The following is a 24475-nucleotide window of genomic DNA, read 5'->3' as shown; positions in this document are numbered from 1 at the left end:
TAAATATAACTATTTTGTAACAATTTTTTATGTTGTCAAAGGAAATCTAATTTTTATTAGCAGTTACGTTGTCGAATGGACGAAAAGTAAGTTAAAATTAGCATTCCACTAATGCATATAAGGCTAAAATATAAAGCACTGTAAAAAAATTGGTTTGTCAAAGTGTTTTAGTGCTGTTGTTGGTTACGGAAAAAACTAAAAAAAAATGGTAAATTAAAAAATGCCCATTTTATTCTTATGGAGGATAATAAACTGTTTTAGTTTGCTTGTTTATGCATATATTTTGAAAAAAATTGGCAAATTTACTTATTTAATACTAATCTATTAATATTTTACTAAAAACACACTTTTACACTCCTTGTAGCTGCAAACCTAGCTTCTCGTTTAACATAATGCTAGTTAAATAGATTTGTGAAAATCAAAGCAGACAAATGGAAATTCGCTTAGTGTGCACTTTTGCTGCGGCGAGGGTGTTTATATATATATCACTTATTACTTAATTAATCTAAATAGGTTTGTATAATAGTTATATTCACACTCACGTTAATTTAAATCCACCAAAATAACTACTTAATATTTTGTCATATTAATAACTGATTATTTGCTTTTTCTACAACATAAGATAACTTAATGCAGATGAAACTTTCACCCCACCCTGTAAATGACGTTACATTCTGTGTTACCCAAGGCGTATAAATGACAAGCGTTAACCCTGGAGCATTGGTTGACGTTCTATCGATAAGAATATCAGTCATGCCAACCCTACAGTAAATATACCAACGCCAGGTTTATAAAAATAACATAGATTATCGTGCTTTTGTAACTTGGTTAAGCCTTTACTTGTGAATGTCAGGTGTAAAACTACATCAGCCGAGTATAGTGGTTGTAGAGCTCGCCTTCAAATCTGAAGATCACTGGTTTGACTCTAAGCGAGATCGTTACCAGATCCAGATGCCATGTGTAATTGAGGTTGATGCTTTCTGACAAAAGGTTGAAGTAAGATTACTATCTTACTTATAAGACCAGGGGTTCGACATTTCCTTCATAAAAAAACGTGAAAAATAACAATGGCATAAACAACTCGTAAAATAACAACCCATCTACAACAATGTCAAACTAACGGCTCATAAATATTACCTGTTAACAATAATACATCGCAAAACACTCGATTAATTAAAATATGGCGGGCGATATAACAATTGTTAGATATATTTATTTGTTATTTGTAAGTGTGATTAAAACCATTGTTAAAACGTAGCTTTTTCCAAAATGGCAGATAATATTGGACTGGGTTTATGGCAAAGAAGAATAGGTTTGTCAGGTTTATGATACAGTTTATTTCTATAAACGTGCAAGATATAATATTTTTAATTTCAAAATACATATCAAACTTTTGGCACAGGTTCATGTGGAAAACTTGTTTAAAAGACTCTTGAAATAAGCCAAGTTTTTGACTCTACTGCACATACTTTTGTTTTCTTCTTACAATATGACATGTAGTATTCGAAGTTATGTTTTTTTTAAGGAGTATTTTTAAGCTCTTGACTGTATAATTCTGCAGAATACCTGTTACTGTCAAACTTCCCGAAAAGTTAACAAACAGAATGACAAACATAAATCAGAAAACTTCACGTCAACAAGTCTCCCTAGGTTTTAGTCTAGATTCATCATATAATGCAGATATGTGTTTGATACACTTACCTTATAGAAATGAATAATAACTTGTGATTCTCTGTATTTGCCGTTCTATTTCAGGTAAACAATTTTATAAACCAATATGAAGTGTCATAAATGTAATATTTGTGTGGACTATAGGGGATGTCCTTTCACAGCATGATTCAATTGCAACTTTTAATGGTGCTGCAAGCGATTTGTTCATATGCGTACCTTTCAACGTTCAGTAAACTAGTGTTTGTTACTTGAAAAAGTAATGTGTTATTAAACTGAAGAGACCAACCAATAATCTATTGAAAACTTTAGTAAATTGAATGATTTATGTTTGAATGACTGTACATGTATAACTTACATAATATTTACCTAAAACATATTAATCTGTCAAAAGTCAGGTCCCATTATACACACTATAATACCACTTACTAGATTTTGATGAAACAGCCAAAAGTCAATCCCTTTGTTAGTGTTATCATAACTACACGTTAACTACCTTCTTTGCATACTTTTTGTATATAATTTATTTACATTTCTTGTACACTCTGTAATTGCTTCTCAGAGATTTTCACTTGTAGGTGTCGTGAAGGTATCGTTCCTTGTCGTCGACCACATAGTACGTGTAGACGACAACGTATCCGGACAACAGGAGGGTGTACATGAGAGGAAACAGCATCCTGGAGTATATGTCAATCTTGGAGAACTTGTCAGGAGGTTCTGTCGTAGCAGCGACTTCCTCCTCCGTCGGGAGGATCCTCAAGTTACGCCAGAGGTTGACAGGGATCAGCAACGTGCTGCGAAGGGTGATCCTGGAAGCAAAGGACTGTGCTCAAACTATTCTGGAGGTGTGATAAAAAAATGCTATGGCATCAAGGTGCTCTGGCGTCAAGGTTATCTATTTTTAAGGTGCTCTACCGTCAAACTGCTCTGCATAGTGACGTCAAGGAGAGGCCAGCTCAAGTCGTTGGTGGGAGAAGTAGATCGAATATTTTTTACCTCAAAGCACGAATTTATTGGAGATGTTTTGACCGATCCGTTTAGTTGTATGAAATCAGTGCTGGTAGTATCAAGTGTAAAATGATTATAAATGTATTTCCTGAAATTATGCAAATTAAGTTCAACCATTGATAAATTACAGTCTTGAAATAGTTTACAAAACTACTATGTTGGCACCAGAACGACAGGTGTCATCCCCACCAGTGGGGGTTGTTGGGTATGAATGGCATAAGTCGTACCAATGTCTTATCGTATACTCTGAAAGGTTACTCTGGAATCAATGGATCGTAAAAGTATTTTAACATTTGGTCCTGGAATCCCCCCAAACAGACTAATCAAAAACCACTACATCACACAAGATAATCAACTAAGTATCTTGATTCAATCATTGAGCCGTTGGGATGGAGCTTAGTGAAATACTAAGCATTACTTTAGTCATGTCCTAGCATTATTTTGAGTACGTTACCAGCATTTCTTCGAGGAGTAACATATCACCAATCATTTTGTATGGTACCCAAATGGATTAACCTGATGGCTAAATCTGAATCATCGCACTGTTAACGTCGTACCTTGCAGCCTGTGGTGATTGGTTCTGGTCCAGTAAGATGTCTATGTGAGTGTCCTGCACAAGGCGTGGTTGGTCGAACCTGTACTCTCCTTTGGTGATGGTCGGCACAGAGAAGCTTCTGGTCACCTTCAGCTTTGCCTCCTGGATAGGGACTGCAAGATGCTCCACCTTCAGGGAGTCCAGGTCTTCGTCACTACTTCCTCCCGCGTCGCCAACGTCGGAGTCCTCCATCTCGTAGGTCATCAGAATCTTGGGTACTGCGATCTCTGGAAGCTTAGTTTCCTCTTCCAGGTCTTTGTCGAGGATTTCTCCTTCGCTTTCTTCAGCGCCTGATTCTTCCTAGAATAAGTAGTTAGTTGAATTATGACAATTATTTAAATATCTCTTGTTCTGTCTTAAAACTTAACTGTCTATAACCATAGACTACTGATCTGTGTGGTATAAAAAATTGGAAAATTGTTACCGTAGTCGCATTGGTAATCCAGAGGTATTGCTATCATGAGACAGTGCGATAGTCACGATTCATCAAAATCTGGATTATTAGCTCAAAATAATACGATGAAGCTTACATATTCGGCAAATATTTACATATTTTTTGGCAATATATGATACAAAAGTATCCGAAAGAAAGTTCACAAGGTGAAAGAAAACAAATTAGTTGAGTCGCATCAAATGTTTACCAAGATGAGATATGCTAAACCCAATTAAAATTATTTAGTATATCAACAATTCTCTCTGGGAAATTATAGCCACAAGCATTCAATAGTGGTACTGGGAAGTGAGCTGGACTAATAGAGGGTGGGACTTCGGCCCCTGAGGTCCTGGGTTAAAATCCCCCCAAATCATCAATGGCTTTTTTAAGTGATAATGCCGCAAACTCGAGTTCTAGTCTGAAGTAATGTGAAAACCCATCCCGGACTTAAGCCTAGCTTCCTGGGGTAAAAACGTTCAATACTAAACTAACTAAAGTTGATCATAACTTTGTTTGTTGACCTCAATGTCCATATTTAGTCGCTTTCATATTAATTCAAACTTATTCTACATTTGCTACACATAATATGCACCTTGAGAGCCTCCTTCAGCTCCTTTAGCTTCTTGCGATCCTCCAGCAGTCGCTGGATGTCGACGCGCACCTTGTCTATGAAGTTGATGACCGCGTACTCCACCAGGACGGCGAACACGGTGGCGAAGCAGAGAATGACGAACCAATCCAGAGCTGTGGCGTAGTTCACCTTTGGCAGTGCGGCACGACCCACGAACCCCAACGTTGTGATTGACAAGACTGTTGTGGCCGCTGGAGAAAAATATATTGGAGCTAGTATACTCTGTATGATGGAACCTGTCTCTTGGCCAACCATCTACATGGGACTGGGGACCATGGTGTAAGGCTCGGACCAGTCCCAGGTAGACGAAGGGTCAGGGTTCCATCATACAGACTACCATTGTTTTTGGATATCAGTGAAATTGTCCATCCATAGACCATATGTTTATTCTAAGATGATTTTTTGCATACATGTGTTAGGGTTTGCTACTGGATGTATTTTTGTTGCCTTCTGTGTTGGACCGTCACGTTGAGCTGTATTTGTCCTGTTTTGAAATGTTGCAGATATCCATTAGGTAAAGATGCAGTAGTGAAAGTACTAAACAAAGTACTCTTTAACATTCAAGGTTTCAAAGTTAGTGGTCAAAACAGGTTATGGATAAGCTTGTGTAGTGGGGTTTCTACTGGATCTGATCTGATGATGTAGAAGTGCAGCGTCTCCGAGACTTCAAATACAGTTCGCTGACACTGTTAACATAGACAACGAGTATACATTCTATGAGAACAGTTGTGGAGGTTTTTCCCCAACTCGGTCTGCTACTGTCAAAATTCCTCTTTTCTCTCTAGAAGATTCTATAGTTTATCAATTGTTGTATATAATTTTTGGCCCCATCGAAAAATTTGTGTGCAACCCAGTAGAATCTGTTTTACGTCAGCACACTTTGTCTTTGGTTCGGTTCAAATACGTTTTTATATGCAAAACTGGTAGCAGCATTGACAGTGGTATTATTTATGACCAATATAGAATTAATAGTAATTAAGGAAACTAATGAGAGGTTTTCCTACCTAACGTGACTCTACCGGGAACATCATCCGGGTTAATCCAGAAAGAGACGAAGGAGCAGCAGACGATGAGACAACAAGGGACGTACATCTGGAGGACATAGTAGCCGATGCTACGGCGGAGTAGGAAGTTTGCCTTGATCATGGAGAACTCTCCTGAAGCATAAATATCGTCATTTGACAAAAAAAACCTTCTGGTGTATTTGACTATGACTATTTTGATTATGAAATCGGGTGTATCAATTATGTTAAAGGTGTGGGATGGGTGAAAAATTTCTTTACGCACGAATCTAGCTAATAATTCACTCTTCTTCACCTTATGCACCCTAATGTGGAGGCGTCACAAAATCTAATATAATCTACCCCATGTGATGTTGTGACCCTTTTAGTGATAAGGCTTTGACTGAGTAAAGTGTAAAACGGTCACGGTCCCGGGCTGGAGCCTAGCATCCTAGGATGTGAAGGTAGGATAAAAGAAAATCCCATCGTTAAGAAAAAGGATTTGAAGGTAGGATAAAAGAAAATCCCATTGTTAAGAAAAACTACAGGTTAGATTTTCTACAATAGATAGGCCTAAGCATTAAATTCTGTTTACAATACAAAAGTGAAGGAGGTTTGTGAGACCGTACCTACAGGAAGATGTCCGTTAGGCAATCATAAATTAACATGGTATGACAAAGTCAAGAAGGATGTGATCCAGTGCGAATTTTAAATCCGGATGGAGGAGGATAGAGCAGAGTGAAGGAGGCTAATCTACGAGGCCTCAGTAGTAAGTAAGTACAGCATTAACCTCGACAAGAAATGTGCTGTGATTGTGAAGCTAATGAAGTAATCAAATTTCTCTTTAGGCTATGCCCTTCGATCAGCAAGGATGCTGGTTCTTAATTCAGTGTCCCTTAAAAGGCTGATGATCGATTTTTGTTATAGTGCATTTATTGTACCCAGCTGTCCTTGGGCATTGGACTTCAGATAAATAGTTTTGGCTATAGAACCAGATGATTTTAGCCAGTAATAAAGCTATCATCTTATCAATTTAACATTTCACTCATGAATCTTAGATGTTCATCCTTATACTGTATAATCTAATCTACTACAACACTGACCTACGTTCCTGATGAACTTGCTGTGAGGCACGACTGTAATGTTGGCCAAGTCGTATTGAGACAACTCCAGTCCAGGCTCTACAGTCAGATCCAACCATTCGTACATCACTTCGTTGGAGCTGTAACCGTCTGTGGATTGATTTGATTACAGTTGCTCAAAGAATGTGATCAAGTAATACTATTGTTTTTTTTTCATCGCTACTCCATATATATTCTCCATACTTAATATACTCCATGGCTGAATCGGAGTCCATTAGCATCATGACAAGAGATTATCGGCAAAAAACATAGTTTGAGTTTCTGTTCGATAGTCAGTTACCGTAGTAGGTTGTTTCTTCGTGTTAACCTTTATATTACAATTATTGGTCGTCTGTTCACTTATATCTTTAAACAACCCACATAGACTTTAAAAATTGAATTATTTGATTGGAAAATATTTTCTAACACTATTCTGAGATGACCTATGAAGTGTTGAATTGATAATCTTTTGTATACAATATTGTTACATGATTTTTGTATCAACCTACAAAGAGAAAGTATTACAGGTCTTAGAGATAAAGCAATTACTTTTTTTTTTTTTTTTTTTTTTTACAACAATTGAATTGATTTCATATTGAACAGAGTGTAAACAGCTTTACTGTTACAGTATTTAATTGTCTACTACGTCTCTCAAGAATCAAAATTTGAGCCGAAAGCATAGTACAATTTTAACATGAATACTCACAACTTCCTATAAGCAGAGGGCATCGTTGTGTATCCATGGGAAACTTCCTTAGATGCATCTTGCAGCGTGCTGATATAGTCAGTCTGAATAATGTAATCATGAAATTAGTGATCATTTGCTGTTGGTCCTAATCAAGCTTTTGATTTTCATGTATACATTTAAACAGCAATTATGTTGGTTTTAAATTGTTTTCTCATTAACATTAGTTGAATGTTGAGGCTGCATCACTATAGTGTGCATTCTAAACGTTTTCTGTTCAAAGGGGGTTTTTATTTGTAAATTTGTCTTTGTGACATGTTAGATTAACGAAGTGGCTGAATGCAACGTGTTTTGAAATGGTTATCATCAAATAATTTAGGATTGGTATAATCCGGTGTACATTTGGAAACGATTATAGCTAAATTCGATAAAAAATCGACCACTTAAAAGTATCATAGCTCCATAATCTGTTGAATAACATTTACAAATACTAAACATTTATTCTCTCGTAACTCTCTTGTGAAATGCCACTGGCGTAGAAAAAAAATAAAAAGTTTAAAACACATTTCCATCATATTTAGCTTACTATGTAAAATAATATAATAAGATTATTACTAAATAAAACCGTTTCGAAAAGGAGTTTTAAACAGAGGCCAAACAAACTACCTGTGGGTGAAGTTGGAATGAGGTAAAACAGTATTGATAAAGAATAATATGACAAATTTAGTACTGGTTATTTTGGCACATTCTAATTTTTAATGGAACATCCTTTACCCTTTCTTACCAACTTAAATTGTCAGTTCTTCCGCCTTAAATTGGCTGAGAATTTAAATGAAGTGCGTTAAAATGTCTCAGAATTAGCTTAAGTGAGCACTAGCTTACCAGATAATACATCAATAATCAATAGACTGTGTAAAGGTTTATTTGTCAAATGGACTTTATCGAACCTTTATTGAGTTATTTACTATATACTTGATATAGTTGTATACTGTATTAAAAGGGATTTTTACCAGACCATTGATTGATTAAACTTACAGTACGTTCTACACTTACTTTGTAGCACAATTTTTAAGCAATCAAGTACAATCCAAGGACAGATAATAAGTTTCCTTTACAATTTGAGAATCAATTCGTACAAGGTACGTCCACATCTTCGTCCATCTCTTCATCTTCGACCATAAAAAGATGTGATGGTAAGTCACCGGATCATCTGCACCGGTGCATCCTCAGCTACTATCCCCGGCCCTGGTTGCATCAATACATGTTCCCAGAACGCGTCCAATGCCACATAACCTACATGGATGAACATAGCAAACCCATTTGTAATTGACAGGCTTTAAACCTAATCATCATAGACAGAAGGCCGGGGCCGTAACCACTCTACAGTCGCTCCCAACGATTTCACAAAGCAAATATGTCTATTTGATAGCTATTCTAAATAATGTTACTGTACAGGATCTTATAACCCTCATCGACCTAAATATACAATTAGACGTAGCACTGACACGGCAACTCTGTTATAAAATAAACACGCTATAATTTTGTTAGGTTGGTACCAATAATTGAGGGTAATCATCTCATTGGCTTATGGCTGTACAACCCCACAATCCCCAGTTAAAATTTACTAAGTACAATGAACTCTATCCTGAGGGGAGCGAGCTGGTCTAGTGGTAGAGCGCGGGGCATCGGAGTTCGACGTCTCGGGTTCAAATCCCACCAATGACTAATGGATTTGATCTCTATGTCTGAAGTAATGTGTAAAACAGTTGCGGGCTAGAACCTAGCGTATTAGGATGACTTTTTTTTAGTTTTGTTGGTGGGACGATAATAAATGTATTCTATCCCCTAGTACAAATGGCGGATAACGTCTCGCAATTCTAACATCCAGTGCTTTACCTCATAGAGTACACTATGTAGCCATCCTGTCTGAGTCTGAGGAACTTGTTTGGCGAGGTGATGCGATGCAGATGAGACGTCTTGCCATTCATGAAGTACGTGTCAGGCTTCCAAACCTTATCCAAGAACAGCCAGGACATTGAGAACTCGTGGAGTCCCGGCAAACTGTACTGGAGCCGCGAGTCGTACCAGGTCTGGCGGAAGTAGACATCCATAGTGTACGACTGGGGAGCGTAGAGGGTGTTAGAACTTACAGACACTTTGCACAATCTTTGACTATTGATAGAATACTTTAATACTTTACAATGAAATGGCGACCATACAAAGTAGGTATTTTAAGTCAAGTATGAATGGAGATGAGTGTAGGATGAGTGGCGCGATCTTGTAGTCTTGTTAGTGACTAAGACCGACATTTCTTAGACACAGATGTTAAATAGCCCGTACAGCTAAAGGCAACTAAGGGACCTACAGTTTATAGTGGAGTCCGAAACACATTTTTGCCTTGGTATATACGAATTGGTCTAATTTTCTGGATAGCACTGCGGATAGTCGTAGTACTCACTCGTGCGGACGTTAATCCACACCAGGGAGTATCGCATCCACTATGCATGCCTATAAATATCCACAATTCGTAGCCTCCTAGTAGCTGGATTACAGGACGACGCCACCCGTCCCAGTTTGTAAGTAGTAGATAATGAAGGACGTAGACGTAGACTTCCATCGTTTGTTCTCACAAGATACACTTGTTGGTTCCTGGGTTGGAAAGTGTCGTCATAAAGGATGCATACTCCCTTTACGGGTACTCTTAATGAAGTATGTTTGATCTATTGTGTCGTGAAGCTATGTTTAGATGCAAAATTACAGTTATCTAGCAGAGAACCGATCCAGTAGTGAAGAAAATAACAATAAACAGTATCAGCAAATTTACACATACTTCCTCCTTTAGCTTGTCAACAACCCTTATAATAGGTAAGCGGTGGGAGCATATTGCATATAATATTAATAGGGAGGGAAATTGAAATTACCAAACACGTTTGAATTTAACTATTTACGACTCTGTGTGTTTTATATTGTTTTTATATTCCCTAACGTGTGTTGCAAATACATGTTACTCAACATCTACTGTCTGAAACAACGATACAGTACGCCGTAAATATGTTCATTCATAAAAACAAAAGTTATACGCGTTTCAACGATGAACGGTCAATAACTTCAGACTAAACAAACACGTGTAGTTGAGGCGTAACTCATACGTAACATTCGATATAACCTCACAGCTCATAATCCCGCGACGACGACGGCCCGTTTGTCACTCGAATGGACCAGCTGTTCACAACAAATGGCGGCAAAAACTGGAGAGTTTATTCAGGGAGGAATGGTTAGGCAAGAGGTAAAAATAACGGTCGGTGAATGAAGACGAGAAAACATTTTATATTCAAAATAATGTCATAAAATTTGTAAGGTTACCTAGATAATTGTTAAAACAAGTACTTGGTGACCAAGTCTTGCTCTAAAAAATATTACAGCATCTGTAAAAATGCTGGATTACTTTCATCTCCCTATACGAAACATGATTTTTCAAATTCAAAACCCACTAAGTTCTTGGTTATCATAATTTTCTTATTAAAAATATGCCACGAAATATAAACCATTTTCGTCTGAAAGTTGATTTTAGTTAAACAAAATAGCATAAATGAATGAGAAAGGTGTAACCGTGATTTTAACATCTATTTTGGGAAAGATAAATGCTTTGAAGTACATAAATACGTTAGTATTGCATTAATAAACCGACTAGAATTCCCAAAACAAGTTTTTTTAATTGGAGGTCTTTTTTACTTACAAACTATGCAGATTTACCTGAGCAGTCTCAGATATCGGCCCGAAGCTCTTTATGTGCATGTTAACTGACACCACTATTGGTGGCCCTGCAAACATTATCATCAGTCATAATCATAATTCATCACATACATTATCTATCAGATGACAAAGTCATATAGAACTCACGGGTCTCAGATATCGGCTAGAAGCTCTTACTTGCATGTAAAAGACACCACTATTGGTGGCCCTGCAAACATTATCATCAGTCATAATCATCATTCATCACATACATTATCTATCAGATGACAAAGTCATATAGAACTCACGGGTCTCAGATATCGGCTAGAAGCTCTTACTTGCATGTAAAAGACACCACTATTGGTGGCCCTGTAAACATTATCATCAGTATAAGACGTCACATGCGTCATCCATCTGATGACAAGTTTATACTGACAACTCCTAATATAAATAAAGAAGCTTTATTTGGTTCAGCTGAGTTATTTGCCTGGCCTTGGAGTATTAGTATAATTATTTATCACTTAATTACGAATACATACCACGTTTACACTACAATACATTTAAAATCTTATGTAAATAAAATAAGTTTTATGAATTTAAAAACTACTATTATGTTATGTGAATTTTGAATTGGAATGATTTTATTAAAATGAAAATAATTGTAGCCTGTTACACAAATTGGCTTGTGATACTCGACAATTGTTTTACAAAGGGATCATTTTTATTCTAGGGTGAGGTGTTAAATCTTCATATCCTTAACAAAAAAGACAAACGACAGGTTAACCTAATCAGTGCGAAATCAAATCAAGAATTAAATATTTGTGCATTTGTATTAAGGTGGAAATCGTAATACATAGAAAATAGTTGCTGCTCATTGCGAAAACTATACAAACAAATCTAGCAGTCTCAATAGGTTGAGGAGTTAAAATTTACTTAAAATCTTCAACCATGCTAAAATATTATATTATGCCGAAATGGCGTTGTCTATAAACGGATTAAAAAAAATAAATTTACAATACCCTTGCATATCTACTACTATAGTATACTGTATAGTATATTGTACGTATACTATAGTTTGTATGATGAAACCTGACTCCTACATCTACCTGGGACTGTCCCACTAAAAAACCTGGTTCTTAAAACCATTGGCCAGTCCCCAGATGGAGGGTCAGGAAACACATTCCATCGTACAGACTATTTGTTGAATTCACTACTAGCATAGTCTGTATGACAGAACCTGTCTCCTGAGTCCTGACCATCCGTCTACCTGGGACTATCCCATACCTGAAACCATTGGCCAACTCCCAGGTGGACGGGTGGCCAGGAGACAGGTTCCAGCATACAGACTGTAGTTTCCCTACCTCCCATGTTAGGCCGGATCCTCTTGTCGTATCTGCCGCCAGCCAGGAGGTTGTCCAGGGTGCGAGAGACATTGGCGCTGAAGTCTGTCCCGAATCCTTCCACTGGTCCAGGATACGTAGATAGGAAGCACAGCCACAACCCTACACAAGGGGAGGTGGTTAATGGCTCAGTAGGAGCATCTACTATATAACATGTATCTATCTATGTTATTAATAAGCTACATGAAACTTCGTAAACAATAAGGTTTTTTTGTTTTAAGATTTAACCCCACATATTAAATACCAAAATGTTCACCTAGGTGTGTAGATTTGCAAACTGGCCTTACATTTTTAATCAAGTCCCTTGGGCTATGCCCTAGTGGCTTTTTAAGTTACCATGTTATCCTTATGAAGAACATATTTGTTTACATTATGATCAACTGGATAACTTAATTGCTGTTAATATTTTAGTTGCAATTTAAGGAAACATGTTTTAACATTTACTGAAATGGTTGAAATGAAATTTTTACTATTTGAATTTGGGTTGGCGTAAATATTCCAGTGAAAAAGCGAGAAAGCCTGGACAATTTGCTATAATAAAAATAAAATTGAATTAACACTTTGTTGCATTTCTTGATCAATCATTGAAAGAGCCAATTTGCAAACCGTAGAAACATAGGAAAGTCATGGAACACCACCAACTAAAAGAAATAGAAATAATGTTTTTTTTTATTTTTTTTTTATAATCGTTATTATGGACAACCTTATGTGGCTATGAGTGGGAGACATTTGTAGAAAACACAAAAAACAAGATCAGCTTTTGAAAAATGATTGATATTTACAAGAAATGTTTATTATATCGAACTGTTATGTACATGGTGACTATTTCCATAATTTTTGAGTCAGCTCTTTTAAAGTCATCAGAAATTATGACTATTTTTCGTTTAAAAATAATGACTGTAATATTTCGCAATCGCTCAAATTCGAGCAACAGGAACGCTATAGTATTCAATTAAATTCCCACTATTTAGTTGTAAACATAATTTGTAAACAGATTCACCATTTACAGGAAAACAAATTATTTCTGTATGGCGTCTAAATAGTTGAGTACATTTTAGTAGGGGAAAGCTATAGAAAATCAAGGACATCGTGTTTTAGTTTAGAACCATCAAAAATCTTCTGACTTTTTAAGATTGAACTGGCAACCCTCTGATTGCAAGGCGAGCACTATATCGACTCAGAAACGTTTAGACAATCATTTACACGCATGTAATTAAATTTAGTAATGAATCAAAATTTTTCGTAACCATATGTACTTAAAATTTGTATACAGTAAAGAAGATTAGTTTACTTGTGATAATTAGCGTATAGTATCACTTTCAATTTGTGAAAATGATTCCTTAATTACCATTAATGCTTATAGTTAAAATTATTGTTTTTAATATAAGTTTATTTAATATTGATTTGCATAACCTGTATATTTTTATCTATAATTACTAAAAAGTTATGTATGTAAACCCCTTTGTACTTATAATGTATATACTTTACGTTGATGCTGGAGTATTGAAAACTGTGTTATTTATTGTTGTTACTGTAATTTTCAGAAATAAAAAACATCTTCTATATAATATTAAAACGAAACAGTGTTTTTTTATTTCACGATTCTGAATCAACCACTCGACGGATTTTCATGATTTTTGTGTTGAAAGAAAGATAATTTTAAGAACTAGGGAATGTCGAAGCCATAATTTTAGTTTAGGGTTTTAGTTTTTTAGAAATTAAGTTTTAATTTTTAAAAAGTCTAGCAGCCGACGCTAAGATTCTAAACTAGCTTTTCGCATAAAATAATTTTCTTAACATAACAGCTGTAAACATTCAGCTTTTGTGTCAGAAATTCAGCATTTGGATAAAAATGTAAAGACATATTTAGGGTTGACTTATTTATACTATGTGTAATGCTAATCATTGATACGTTCAATTCTTCTGTAAGAGGATGACAGATTAATTAAATAAAAATTAAGATTAATATACATAGTAAAATACTAGGATGTTCAAATTATTTTTAAAGCAATCTTTGTAATCTTCGATTCGTTTTAGAGCAATATAATTTGTTTTAACTAGCAGCTGGTTAAATAAAAACTATGGAACTATGAGGTTATTTTATTTACTCTTATTTTGTCATTGATTATAGGAAATAAGTAAGATTAGTAGAAATAGTTAGACCACAGAAACCACAGTTTTAACCAAAATTAATTAAACCACAGTACAAATTGAGGCTCTGTACACGAGTCTTAATAAAAAAGGATAAATGCAAATTATTTTACTGCTCCACTTTTCAAGGAAAGATTGGAAAAATAACAATGTTTACATGTTTTAATTCTTAATGGTAGCTTTTTGTTTACAATTAACGTTTGTCTGCTTTAACTTTGTTTGGATTAGGCCCGGAAATATTGATGTCATAAAAAGAAGATCAAGAATAGTCAGGAATCACGATTTTAAATTACCACCACAACCTCAGCCGGGTTTTATACAAAGATAAACAGATGGATGACATAGATTGAACACAACGTCAACATTGACCTAGGATACTGCAATTAGACAAACCATCCTTTTATGAAATCGTGTTCAGTTGTGGCTACGTTTAGGGGCGCCTATATCAGCGCCCCCGAACGTGAAAATATAACTTTTATTTCAACTATGAATATATTGTAGTTTAAATTAACTAATATGGGAGATGTACGATGTATTTATTCAATGAGGCGAGGGTGAGTAATTATCAATGATAGAACTGATAACGGTATGGATAATAAACATTGACAATTACGTCATTAGCTTTACTAGCGTGTTTACTTTTTATATTCCTGCTACATGTGACCAGTTCTTTTTTAAAATGAATGTTATTTGAACTAAAAAGCTGTTTCAAAACAAACTGTTATTGTTTTTACTTTTATTTGTTTACATTTATTTATTAAGCAATTAATGCAATGAAATTGATATAAAGTGTCGATTAGTTTTGATGTTAGGACATCAAAGTTAAATTATGTGTACTGTGAATTTTATTGGATACTGTCGTTTTATTTAAGGTCTTTTCTATTCAGACCTACTGGAAATTGTGTATAGTAGTTGTATTTTGGTGATAATAATTATGGAAGAGGCAGGTATATGCTAAGGTGGCACGACCGTAGGCTACTTATAATCAATGTGCGTCTGTACGAATCGGCTGCAAATCTCACTTCAACACTATTCACGTCGTAAAAATTGCAGAATTGCTGTTTTATTGTAAAATTATCGGATTTAAAATGCATATCGTATAGGCCTATCATGATGGAATAAAAACAGATTTGGTCACACAACATTTGTTTACAAGATGATTTTTCACATTAAAACTGCAAGAAACTTTGTCTATATGTGTAAACTAGCCGATCTGAATTGTACACGGTTTTAACTGACTTCTGAATTCCCGTACGTAGGACGGGCTAACACCTCGTTCTTTCATATATATATTTCATTCTTGTGACAAAAGAATACAAGATTCAACGCTGAAAACATTTAATTAAATAAGTCAAAAACTTAAATAAAATATTTGTGGTATTACTAATATAGTCAGATATTTATTACTTTTAAGGAATTTTCACATCATTAAAACTCAGAAACAGAAACCCCCGTGTTAGTTTTCAGAATGTATCAAACCTCCTACATATTTATCCATAGAAACATCAGTATATATCAATATACATCAATACATCGATATCAATTTGAAAACTCCATTAAATATCTAAACATGTAAGGAAATATGTGACGCTTAAAATACGACACGATCAAGATGTTTTGTTTTATAGTTACAATAAAAATATATGATGTTCTTATTTTACCTCGACATCTTATAGCTTCTCCCTACTATTCGACCTCTTTTAAGCCAACACATAACATTTGTAATATTATTGCGAGATCTTAACATTCCAATTCAAATAGTTTTAAACTGAATTTATAGTTTATCGATATGTTTGTGTTTATTGATCCTTTGCGTTCCCAAAGCTACTATTTTGCAATTTAAGTGTTACAGTAATAATTTGACTTTAAATGGAAATTTTATTTGTTGTTTTCTTTAATGATTTAAGTTTTTTTTTGTTGAAGAATTGGTAGCCGGGTAGGTTACAATTTTTACATGATTACGGTATAATATATCGTTATAACCTCATTTTGATTAAATTTGGCATGAACGTGTATGGCTGGATACACTTTCATTAAAACCATAGAACTTAAGAGAATAAATGATTTTGTATATCGAAGCGTTATTGTAGAATTAAAGGTCGAGGAGAAAATAAAATGAAATTGTGCATTTTAAGATCCCATGTTATTCTAATGGAGAAAAAGTAAACTGTTGTAATTGGCTTGTTTATAATAATATTTTGATCAAATATCGCAAATTTATTCTCTGATACTATACTATTACGTTTAACAAAAAACAATTGTTTCCTTCCCTGTATCAGCAAACCTAGGTGATCATTAGATGCACTGTTATTTAAACAGCGACAAATATGACATGTTCAAGTTACATTTGAGTTCAAATCCAATCAGGCAAATTAAAATTCACTTTGCAGGTTTGCTGCAGGTGAGGTATTTAATTTTGAAACTGTATAGAGCCTTGCCATTGAAATGAGAATTCCACATTTATCAACAGTAAGAATTAACGAAATATGGAAATGTAAAATCTATGTTTTCTTTTAAAAAGTAAACACGATATAGTATACTATGTATAAAACACTTTGAAATGCAGTACCCTAAACGTTATGTAATACAGTAATCACTTTTAAACTCGTTTTATCATTATAACTCCCTCAATCAGTCCTCTATCGTCCATAACTGTACTTCTTACTCACATGGTAGAGCGGCGACCAGCGCTGTCGACCATCGCGGTTCCAGCATTCTAACTGAATCATGACGTCATCTTTGCGGCTTTGCCAGCTGATTATAATCGTAGCGGAATTAGAGAGCGTCTCAGGCTGCTTCAAAACATATTTGCATCCAAGGCAGATGTGGTTGAATATTATGTAAACATGAGGTTCTGATCACCTGCTTCATGTAGAATGTCTAGACTAATTTAGTCTAGAGATGTAGAATCTTGAAAATTTTGTTATTAGGCGTGCTAAACGTTTTGATTAAGTCTACTAAAAATATTAGAGTTTTAGTTCAACAAGATGGCTATTATAATTATTATCACAACCGATTAACGTAGAGAAGTAATTGAGTGTGTTGATTCCACTAATTTTACTAATAAAAGTTCACATTTTGTATAAGAAAATAGAAGGTATGTTTTTATTAAATCGCAATCTGTAAGTAAACATAAAACAATTCAACAAGTAAACAAAATAATAATTTGAACACATTTTGTAAATAAAATGTAAACAAAACATATGTTAACAGAGCGTATTTAAACCCAATGATAAAAGGTGAGTGTAGAATAGAGTATACTATAGCTTTGTTACTGACTATTATCAGCTGTTACTTAAGCGTTTTTATTAATATGCCTGGTTATCATATCCATCAAAATGGCCTATTTCATCACTCGGGCGGAAAGTGATTGTTTTACTCGAGCTGCAGTTTGAAGGAAAATGAGCGAGGGTTGAAATAGTATATTTCGTACCTTGGGCCAAAAATTAGGTTTTGCCGGCTCAAGATCGAGAGCTGCAAAACCATTTCGGTCCGTGGTATGAACGCTATTTTTCACCACACTATATCCTATTACCACTATTCACCCGAATAATAATGCACACTGATATACACAACTGTTATACACAACTACAACTTTAAGGTTAAGTGAAGAAATAATTTGAGGAATCAGAAAAAATAATAATATATAGTTGCTAGGTGGCGGTGGCAATAAAACCTCATAATATAAAAATCATATGCAATGCCATGGATACTGATTGTGTATTCATGTTTTAAGATAGTAAGCGGGCAGCTGATTTTGCGGCCCTAGAGATGTAAAAACCTACTCGGTCCCCAAATGACGATGACAGCTGGCATGGATGAAGGTAACTTTCAGTCACCAATTAACGCATGTCAAACAGCTAAAAACATCGTAGTGGGGTGAAAAGGCATTTTTGTCGGTGTGATGAACTATAGTTTTCGTCTCATTGTACCAATAGTTAAGGAAACTAAGTTAGGAAACGATACTGCTTTTTATGTAAACATGCCCTCTCAGAACGACTTCCGACATGTTTTCCATTTTGCTAGTGTAAACGAGCAGCTACTTAGTAAGAGATTCAATTCTATTCTACATTGTTATAATATTATGGATTGATATCACCTTTCCATACAAGTAATCCTGAGGACTTAAAATGTACTCGTCCGGCTTGACAACGACACCATATGATCGTCAAAACCGGTCGCCATAAAGAATACTTCAGGATTACTTGGACAAAAAGGGTAATTTAACCTCATGTATATCTTTTGTGAAGCAATCCGGAGGAGGGCAATACACAAAATGAATACTAGTGGATTAGTATATCTTACATGCTAGTATTTTTTCATTGTCACTATTTTCTTTATTTCATTAATATTTAGTTTTTAACTGATAACAAAATGTATTCCTCATAAATAAAACCATAATCTTTTGTATTGTTATCAACCTTTTGTAAATAGTTTTAATGTTTGTTTAAGCCAAATATAATTTTACATGCACCAAATCTCCAATATATGATTTTTGCTACACCAACTTTTAAAATATTGCGAGAACAAAACCAAATAGGTTTGTAATGCACTGCCTAACATCTGGCACTTTAACCAACCAGGATATAAACTGTAATATTGACCATTAGAGGAAACATCAATTCAACAATAAGCAACTTAAGCGTAAGGATAAAATCTTAACTTGTTTCAAATTCTACAACAGGATGAGAATTCTACTTGCAGCATCCAAAGTCAATGTTCACTCAGTCTTACATTCTTCAAAGCCCTTGAAACACGAAACTCAGACAACCAGAGACAAAGTCGACACATTTCTCACCGAGAATAAACGTAAGTACGCTTAAAATTAGATAGTCTTGCTTTTGTAAATTATCCTGCTGTAAATCGTACTGTTCTCTTGTTTTTTAATCTTAGCTCATTTACTCATTTCATTATTTTATTTGGCCATGACCATAGTATGAAGGTTGTGATAAAAATTAAACCTGTGGTGCAGTCCATTCTATCGTTGTTTCAGTCAAAATCAGTTTTATTTAATTCTGGCCCAAAAAAGGCAAAATAAATTTTGTCGAATTTTATACTTCATAATTTTGGTCGATTGGTAATAATTTTAAATCCGTTTTTTGCATGTTAATTGTGTTATACTATTTGTTAGGTTTTTTTCAAATGTAATTGTTGCTGATTGCTATTATGTTTTGTTGATTCTTCTAGTAGGATGGGTAGTCGTTATATTCATGTTCGTTACCAATATAATATGGTTATAGAACTATATCAGTTTGCAAACATTTGTTACCTACAATCAAACGATTGAGAAAATTGAGTTTCCGTGGGAAATAAAAGAAAAGAAGGCTAGGAAAATTACACTTAGGTACAAAGGTTTCATGGCATTTATTAAATCTTGATTACTGGTTTACTTTAGTTTAATTCTAAAATTTCAACTAGTTGTCATTTTAAGGCCAGTTGCAGATTAATGTTTTCAGTTAACCATTGGTTATAAGAATAGTTATGTAATCTTCTAAATCAAATAGTTATCGATAGTCGAGACAGTTTCCCTATTTAGTGAGTATATACACTGTATACATATTCTAGGATTATTAAAGAAGCATTATGTCTAAAACGGAGTAACTTTAGACCTGAATATTTTTTTTCAGTGAGTAAAACACAGAAAAGTTCAAGATAGGACTCTGGAGTAGTGTTTGAAAAGTCTGAGTCAACTCTGATGAGCCCAACACCTACTTTACGTTTAAAGTTTACTTCTCTTGTTCAACTTTGTTGGCATTTCAAACACTTTGTCTAAAAAGTTTCATATAAAAGCACTCAATATGCTTAAAACAAACTGAATAAGAAGGATTTTATTAGAATATGTTGTGGAATATAATATTTATTTTAATATTTAAAATGTCAATGAGTTACTTTTTTCTTCGGTAACTGCGGTAAAAATTGAAACAGGATTTTTAATTTTTGTACATTCAGTATACATTTCTAACAAAGATACTTTAAGAATGGGTTACTGACTGGTGTAGATAAAATAATGAATAGATCAAAGTATTTGGGGGGATTCCTAGTCTTAGCATTGTCTTTTAACGATTTTTCTCGTCAAAAGTATATAACCAGACATTTATGAAACAACAAAAGGTATTTGTTTACAATATCATCTTTGGTGAACGACGAAGTTCTCACGTTGTTTCAAATAACACGTCTCTAAAAAATAATATAAAATAACCATCACCAGAAAATAACTGTAAGTTTATTTGAAAGAATTGTTTTCCATCATGAGTACCTAGTAAAAACAAAATTTCACAATTTTTTTGGAATCCGAAATCTGATCACATTTCAGGTGAGAAAGCACCTTAAGCATAGCATAAATTACCACACAATCCAAGCAGGAAAATCCCAAATAACCACCCTTAGGACAGTAAAGAGCTCAAAGGTAGGATCAAAACCTCCTTAAAACAACGAATGGACAATTCGTATCAATATTTCGTATCGTCAATAGAGGGTAGTTTAGCACAATGGACACGTTCGGACGAAGTAACTAGCTCTAGTTTTAATGCCATAATTAATCATATCACTGACCATACCAGAAGTGTACTGGCACAGCCCTTGTTCCAAGACACATTCGTAAAACAAGTATCCAGTAAGTTATTGTGTATCTTTAGAAAAACACATTTTATAGGGTTAGTAGTATATTTAGTTCCTAGGGCCGAAAATAACGTTTTCCTGGCTCGAGATCATTTTTTAAGTTCGAAATTAAGTCGAGATTCTGTTTTTACTAATGTAAAAAAATCTCTGAGACTTTGAATCAAGTTAAATTCGATATTTGAGTTTTTCAGTATTTACACTTTATCTAAAATCTTTTTCAGTCGGTGGACGGTGTAGGCTGTGATATATCTGGGTATACTTGTGAACCGGGCGTCCGCAGCGTGCCAACTGTGAACAGGTGTTCTCTGATGGCTCATTTGTTACTACAGCCAGTCTCTCGGTGGATGGCTCTGATGGCCCATCTCTCCGAGTTACATGGCCAAGATGATAAACAATAGAGCAAACCCCGCCACATTGGCGAGGCGGCAAATTCATCTTGAAGTAATATTATCTTTATGATTAGTTGTTGTGTTACAATAGAGAGATGGCTTGGCTCTGAAAGAAAAAGTAATCATTTCTATGTTGTTAGCGTTTGTGTGGGACAACTTGCAGATTTTGCTTCGTTTATCCTCACACAATGTATAATATCGTATCTCGCTGTCCCAATAAAGTGAACAGTAATGTAGGAAATATATTTTTGTATATGATATGACAACAATGATGTCTTCATGAAGGGAGTGTTTAACGTCCACGCCACGTCTTCAAATCTAACGACGTCCAATGCGATGGGTCAGTGTCACGACGTCCAAAATATAGCTTTTGATCTGTCACACGACGTCCAATATAAACTATTCCAAATCTCATCATGTCCAAAAGTACAGTAACTGCAAGAAACATAGTCTTTCTACAAGCTTTAGAGGTGCGCCAGCGCACTTAACCGTGTCCAGAGCTGCTAGACGGTTAGCTGGATTAGGTTAGGTTAGGTTTGGTTTGGTTAGGTAAGGTTAGGTTAGGTTGGATTAGGTTAGGCTTTGTACGAGGTACAACTGCTACTTTTTATGAGTAAGTGCGCTGTTTCGCAACGACCGATGTCATTAAGTCCAGCGCTTTTAGAAAGACTGTTTATTGGAGTTACTGTTATTTTGGACATGAAAAGATTTGGACGTCGTGAGACAGGTCAAGAATTATATTTTGGACGTTATGTTACTGACTTATGTCATTGAACGTCAGGGCACTTGGACGTCGTGCAATGCATCCTTTATTAATGGGTGGGACATTTAATTTAAAAAATACATTTAAACTAATCAGTCTGTGAAACAGTTTTTTGTTTAAACCGTCTACATTACTTTCCTCCTTAACTCATGTATGTAATATTTTGTTATTGCCATTTTCCTTTTTTTTAGATTTTTCAAAGCTATGTAAAACAAAAAAGTGTAATAGTTAACTCATTAAACATAACCCTTGACAAAAGACGGCAGCATTCATTGTTGCTACACACACTAACGATTCGTGTCGATGTGTATTTTTGATTAGATGGTCATTCACAACTTTTTTATTTCTAAACTACAAAAAATCAAACGCAAATGATATCTATATGATAGTTTCTGTTGTGGAACATGTTGGAATTCACATACATTTTCACATTTTTTGTGTTGTGGTAGATAAGTCTATGTAGTGATTGATTACTGTTAAAAGTGAAAAAGTGCATTGGTGCTGTTAAAATGTTGCACTTTTAACAGTAATCACTACATAGACTTATCTACCACAACGCAAAAAAATGAGAAAATGTATGTGAATTCCAACATGTTCCACAACAGAAGCTATCATATAGATATCATTTGCGTTTGATTTTTTGTAGTTTCAAAATATACAAGTTGTGAATGACAATCTAATAGAGACCAACAGAATGAATGAACAAAAATACACTTCGACACGAATCGTTAGTGTGTGTAGCAACAATGAATGCTGCCGTCTTTTGTCAAGGGTTTTGTTTAATGAGTTAACTGCCAAGGCTAATAGACCTTGAAGACTTCCAATCCTTTGCCAACTGTGATCCATATTGTATCAGTTAAAGGTATTGTTGTGTTTCTCTGGGTCTAAAGTTTTGTTAGGGTCTTTTGATTTATCCCCATGAAGATCTTTTCAATTGCACGATGAATGTTGTAGTTTTGTTATATTTTTTCAAGTTGCATGAGTTTTTTTTTATTATCTGAAAAGATATTAAAGTGGAAATAGTTACGAAAAACACTATTTTACACTTTGGACATTCAATTTGAAGAAATATATGATCAAGGAACCATTCCCAAAGTCAGTTTTAGATTTTATATCTCGAAAGAAAAAAATATAACATTTTATAATTGTTCAATGTTGAAATAGGACTTATTAATGACAACTCTGTATTGTTGAAATACAATGGAAATTCAAATATAGTTACTCTAATAATTCGAAGGCGTAGTAGATACGCGTTTCATGAATCATTAATTAAACACAACAATCAGTGACAGCTGATCTTAGAACAGCTGATCTTGCTTCAGAGAGAATCATTCACTGTTGTTCAGCAATAAATAACAATTCAATACAAATTAATGTGCTTTGCGTTGTGTTAAAATCAATGAACCAACTTACAGTCTACCTTTGGTTTTACAAGTATCAAATATTCAATGTGATAAGGTTTTGTCTTCAATGAAATCACAGTTTCTGAGAAGTAATCATGCTTTATACTTTGGCAGTTTATTAAAATGTCCTGTTTAATTTGCATGAATATATGTAAATAGAATTTTTTCTTATTTTTTACTTGAAATAATAATGTTGGATTATTTATATCGATAACTTTTATAAAATTAAACTACTTTCTACCGGAATCAAGTTTAATTTCTATAATACTTTGATTATGCTTCCTAACACATAATACCTTCCTAACCCGTGTAAAAACCCATTAAAGGTTTTATCGGGGATTAATTTATTTCCGCTAATAGGTGAAGTTAGGGATGATTGAAATTTCCGCATCAATAGCCGCGGTGGGAGGGGGCACAGGTGGCGCTCCAGCCGCAGCATCCGAACACGCGCGCACGCGCTCTAGCCTCCATCTCTAGTTCAATGCGAGAACGTCTTTTCGCGCAATACATCCTCTTACCTGCGGTTTTGCTACGGACCTTGTAAATAAACAGTGACTTATCGTTTTCGTGATTTAGTAACAGTTTAGCAACCAAAACTCTTGCGAGTGAGCGAATCTCGTGGTCAAGTGGTGAAATGGCCATCGGTTGTGGATCGATCCAGTGTCCCAGTGGCCTCTAGGTAAGTCCTTCCCCACGTCGAGGCGGGTTGCCCCACATTTGTAACAGTGTTCTTTCACAGCCTTCACACGCACGCACACTTCATTTATGTAACTGTTCACTTAGTTGTGAATTGAATGCCATTTTACCCTTCATATTTAATAATGGTTCTAATATTGTTTTTTTTTTTTTCTGAAAAAAATATATATGTACCAAATTA

The 24475-nt window shown here is 34.8% G+C and overlaps 2 protein-coding genes across 2 annotated transcripts in view; one reads left to right on the top strand and one right to left on the bottom strand.

The window, feature by feature from the left end:
• Positions 1-1903: 1903 nt before the first annotated feature.
• On the bottom strand, positions 1904-17125 carry LOC129005130 (gamma-aminobutyric acid receptor subunit alpha-2-like). Its single transcript, XM_054433946.1, has 10 exons — positions 17095-17125; positions 12236-12376; positions 10896-10963; positions 9039-9262; positions 7164-7246; positions 6440-6568; positions 5340-5492; positions 4297-4526; positions 3234-3571; positions 1904-2477 (listed from the first exon to the last, which is right to left on the bottom strand). The coding sequence occupies exons 2-10, from the start codon at positions 12240-12242 to the stop codon at positions 2237-2239; spliced, it is 1473 nt and encodes a 490-aa protein (XP_054289921.1). The 5' UTR covers positions 12243-12376; positions 17095-17125; the 3' UTR covers positions 1904-2236.
• A 6905-nt stretch (positions 17126-24030) lies between these two features.
• Positions 24031-24475, top strand: part of LOC129005123 (gamma-aminobutyric acid receptor subunit beta-like) — a 76654-nt gene continuing 76209 nt past the window's right edge. The window contains exon 1 of the mRNA XM_054433936.1: positions 24031-24277. The gene's annotated coding sequence lies outside the window, so the exon portion shown is untranslated. The remainder of the gene's footprint in view (positions 24278-24475) is intronic.

Source organism: Macrosteles quadrilineatus, unplaced genomic scaffold (genome assembly GCF_028750875.1).
Source record: "Macrosteles quadrilineatus isolate MER2022 unplaced genomic scaffold, UCM_ALF_1.0 Scaffold_16__1_contigs__length_3527350, whole genome shotgun sequence".
Lineage (NCBI taxonomy): Eukaryota > Metazoa > Arthropoda > Insecta > Hemiptera > Cicadellidae > Macrosteles > Macrosteles quadrilineatus.
Note: the sequence above shows the minus strand (reverse complement) of the source record. Positions and strands in the feature narration are given on the sequence as shown.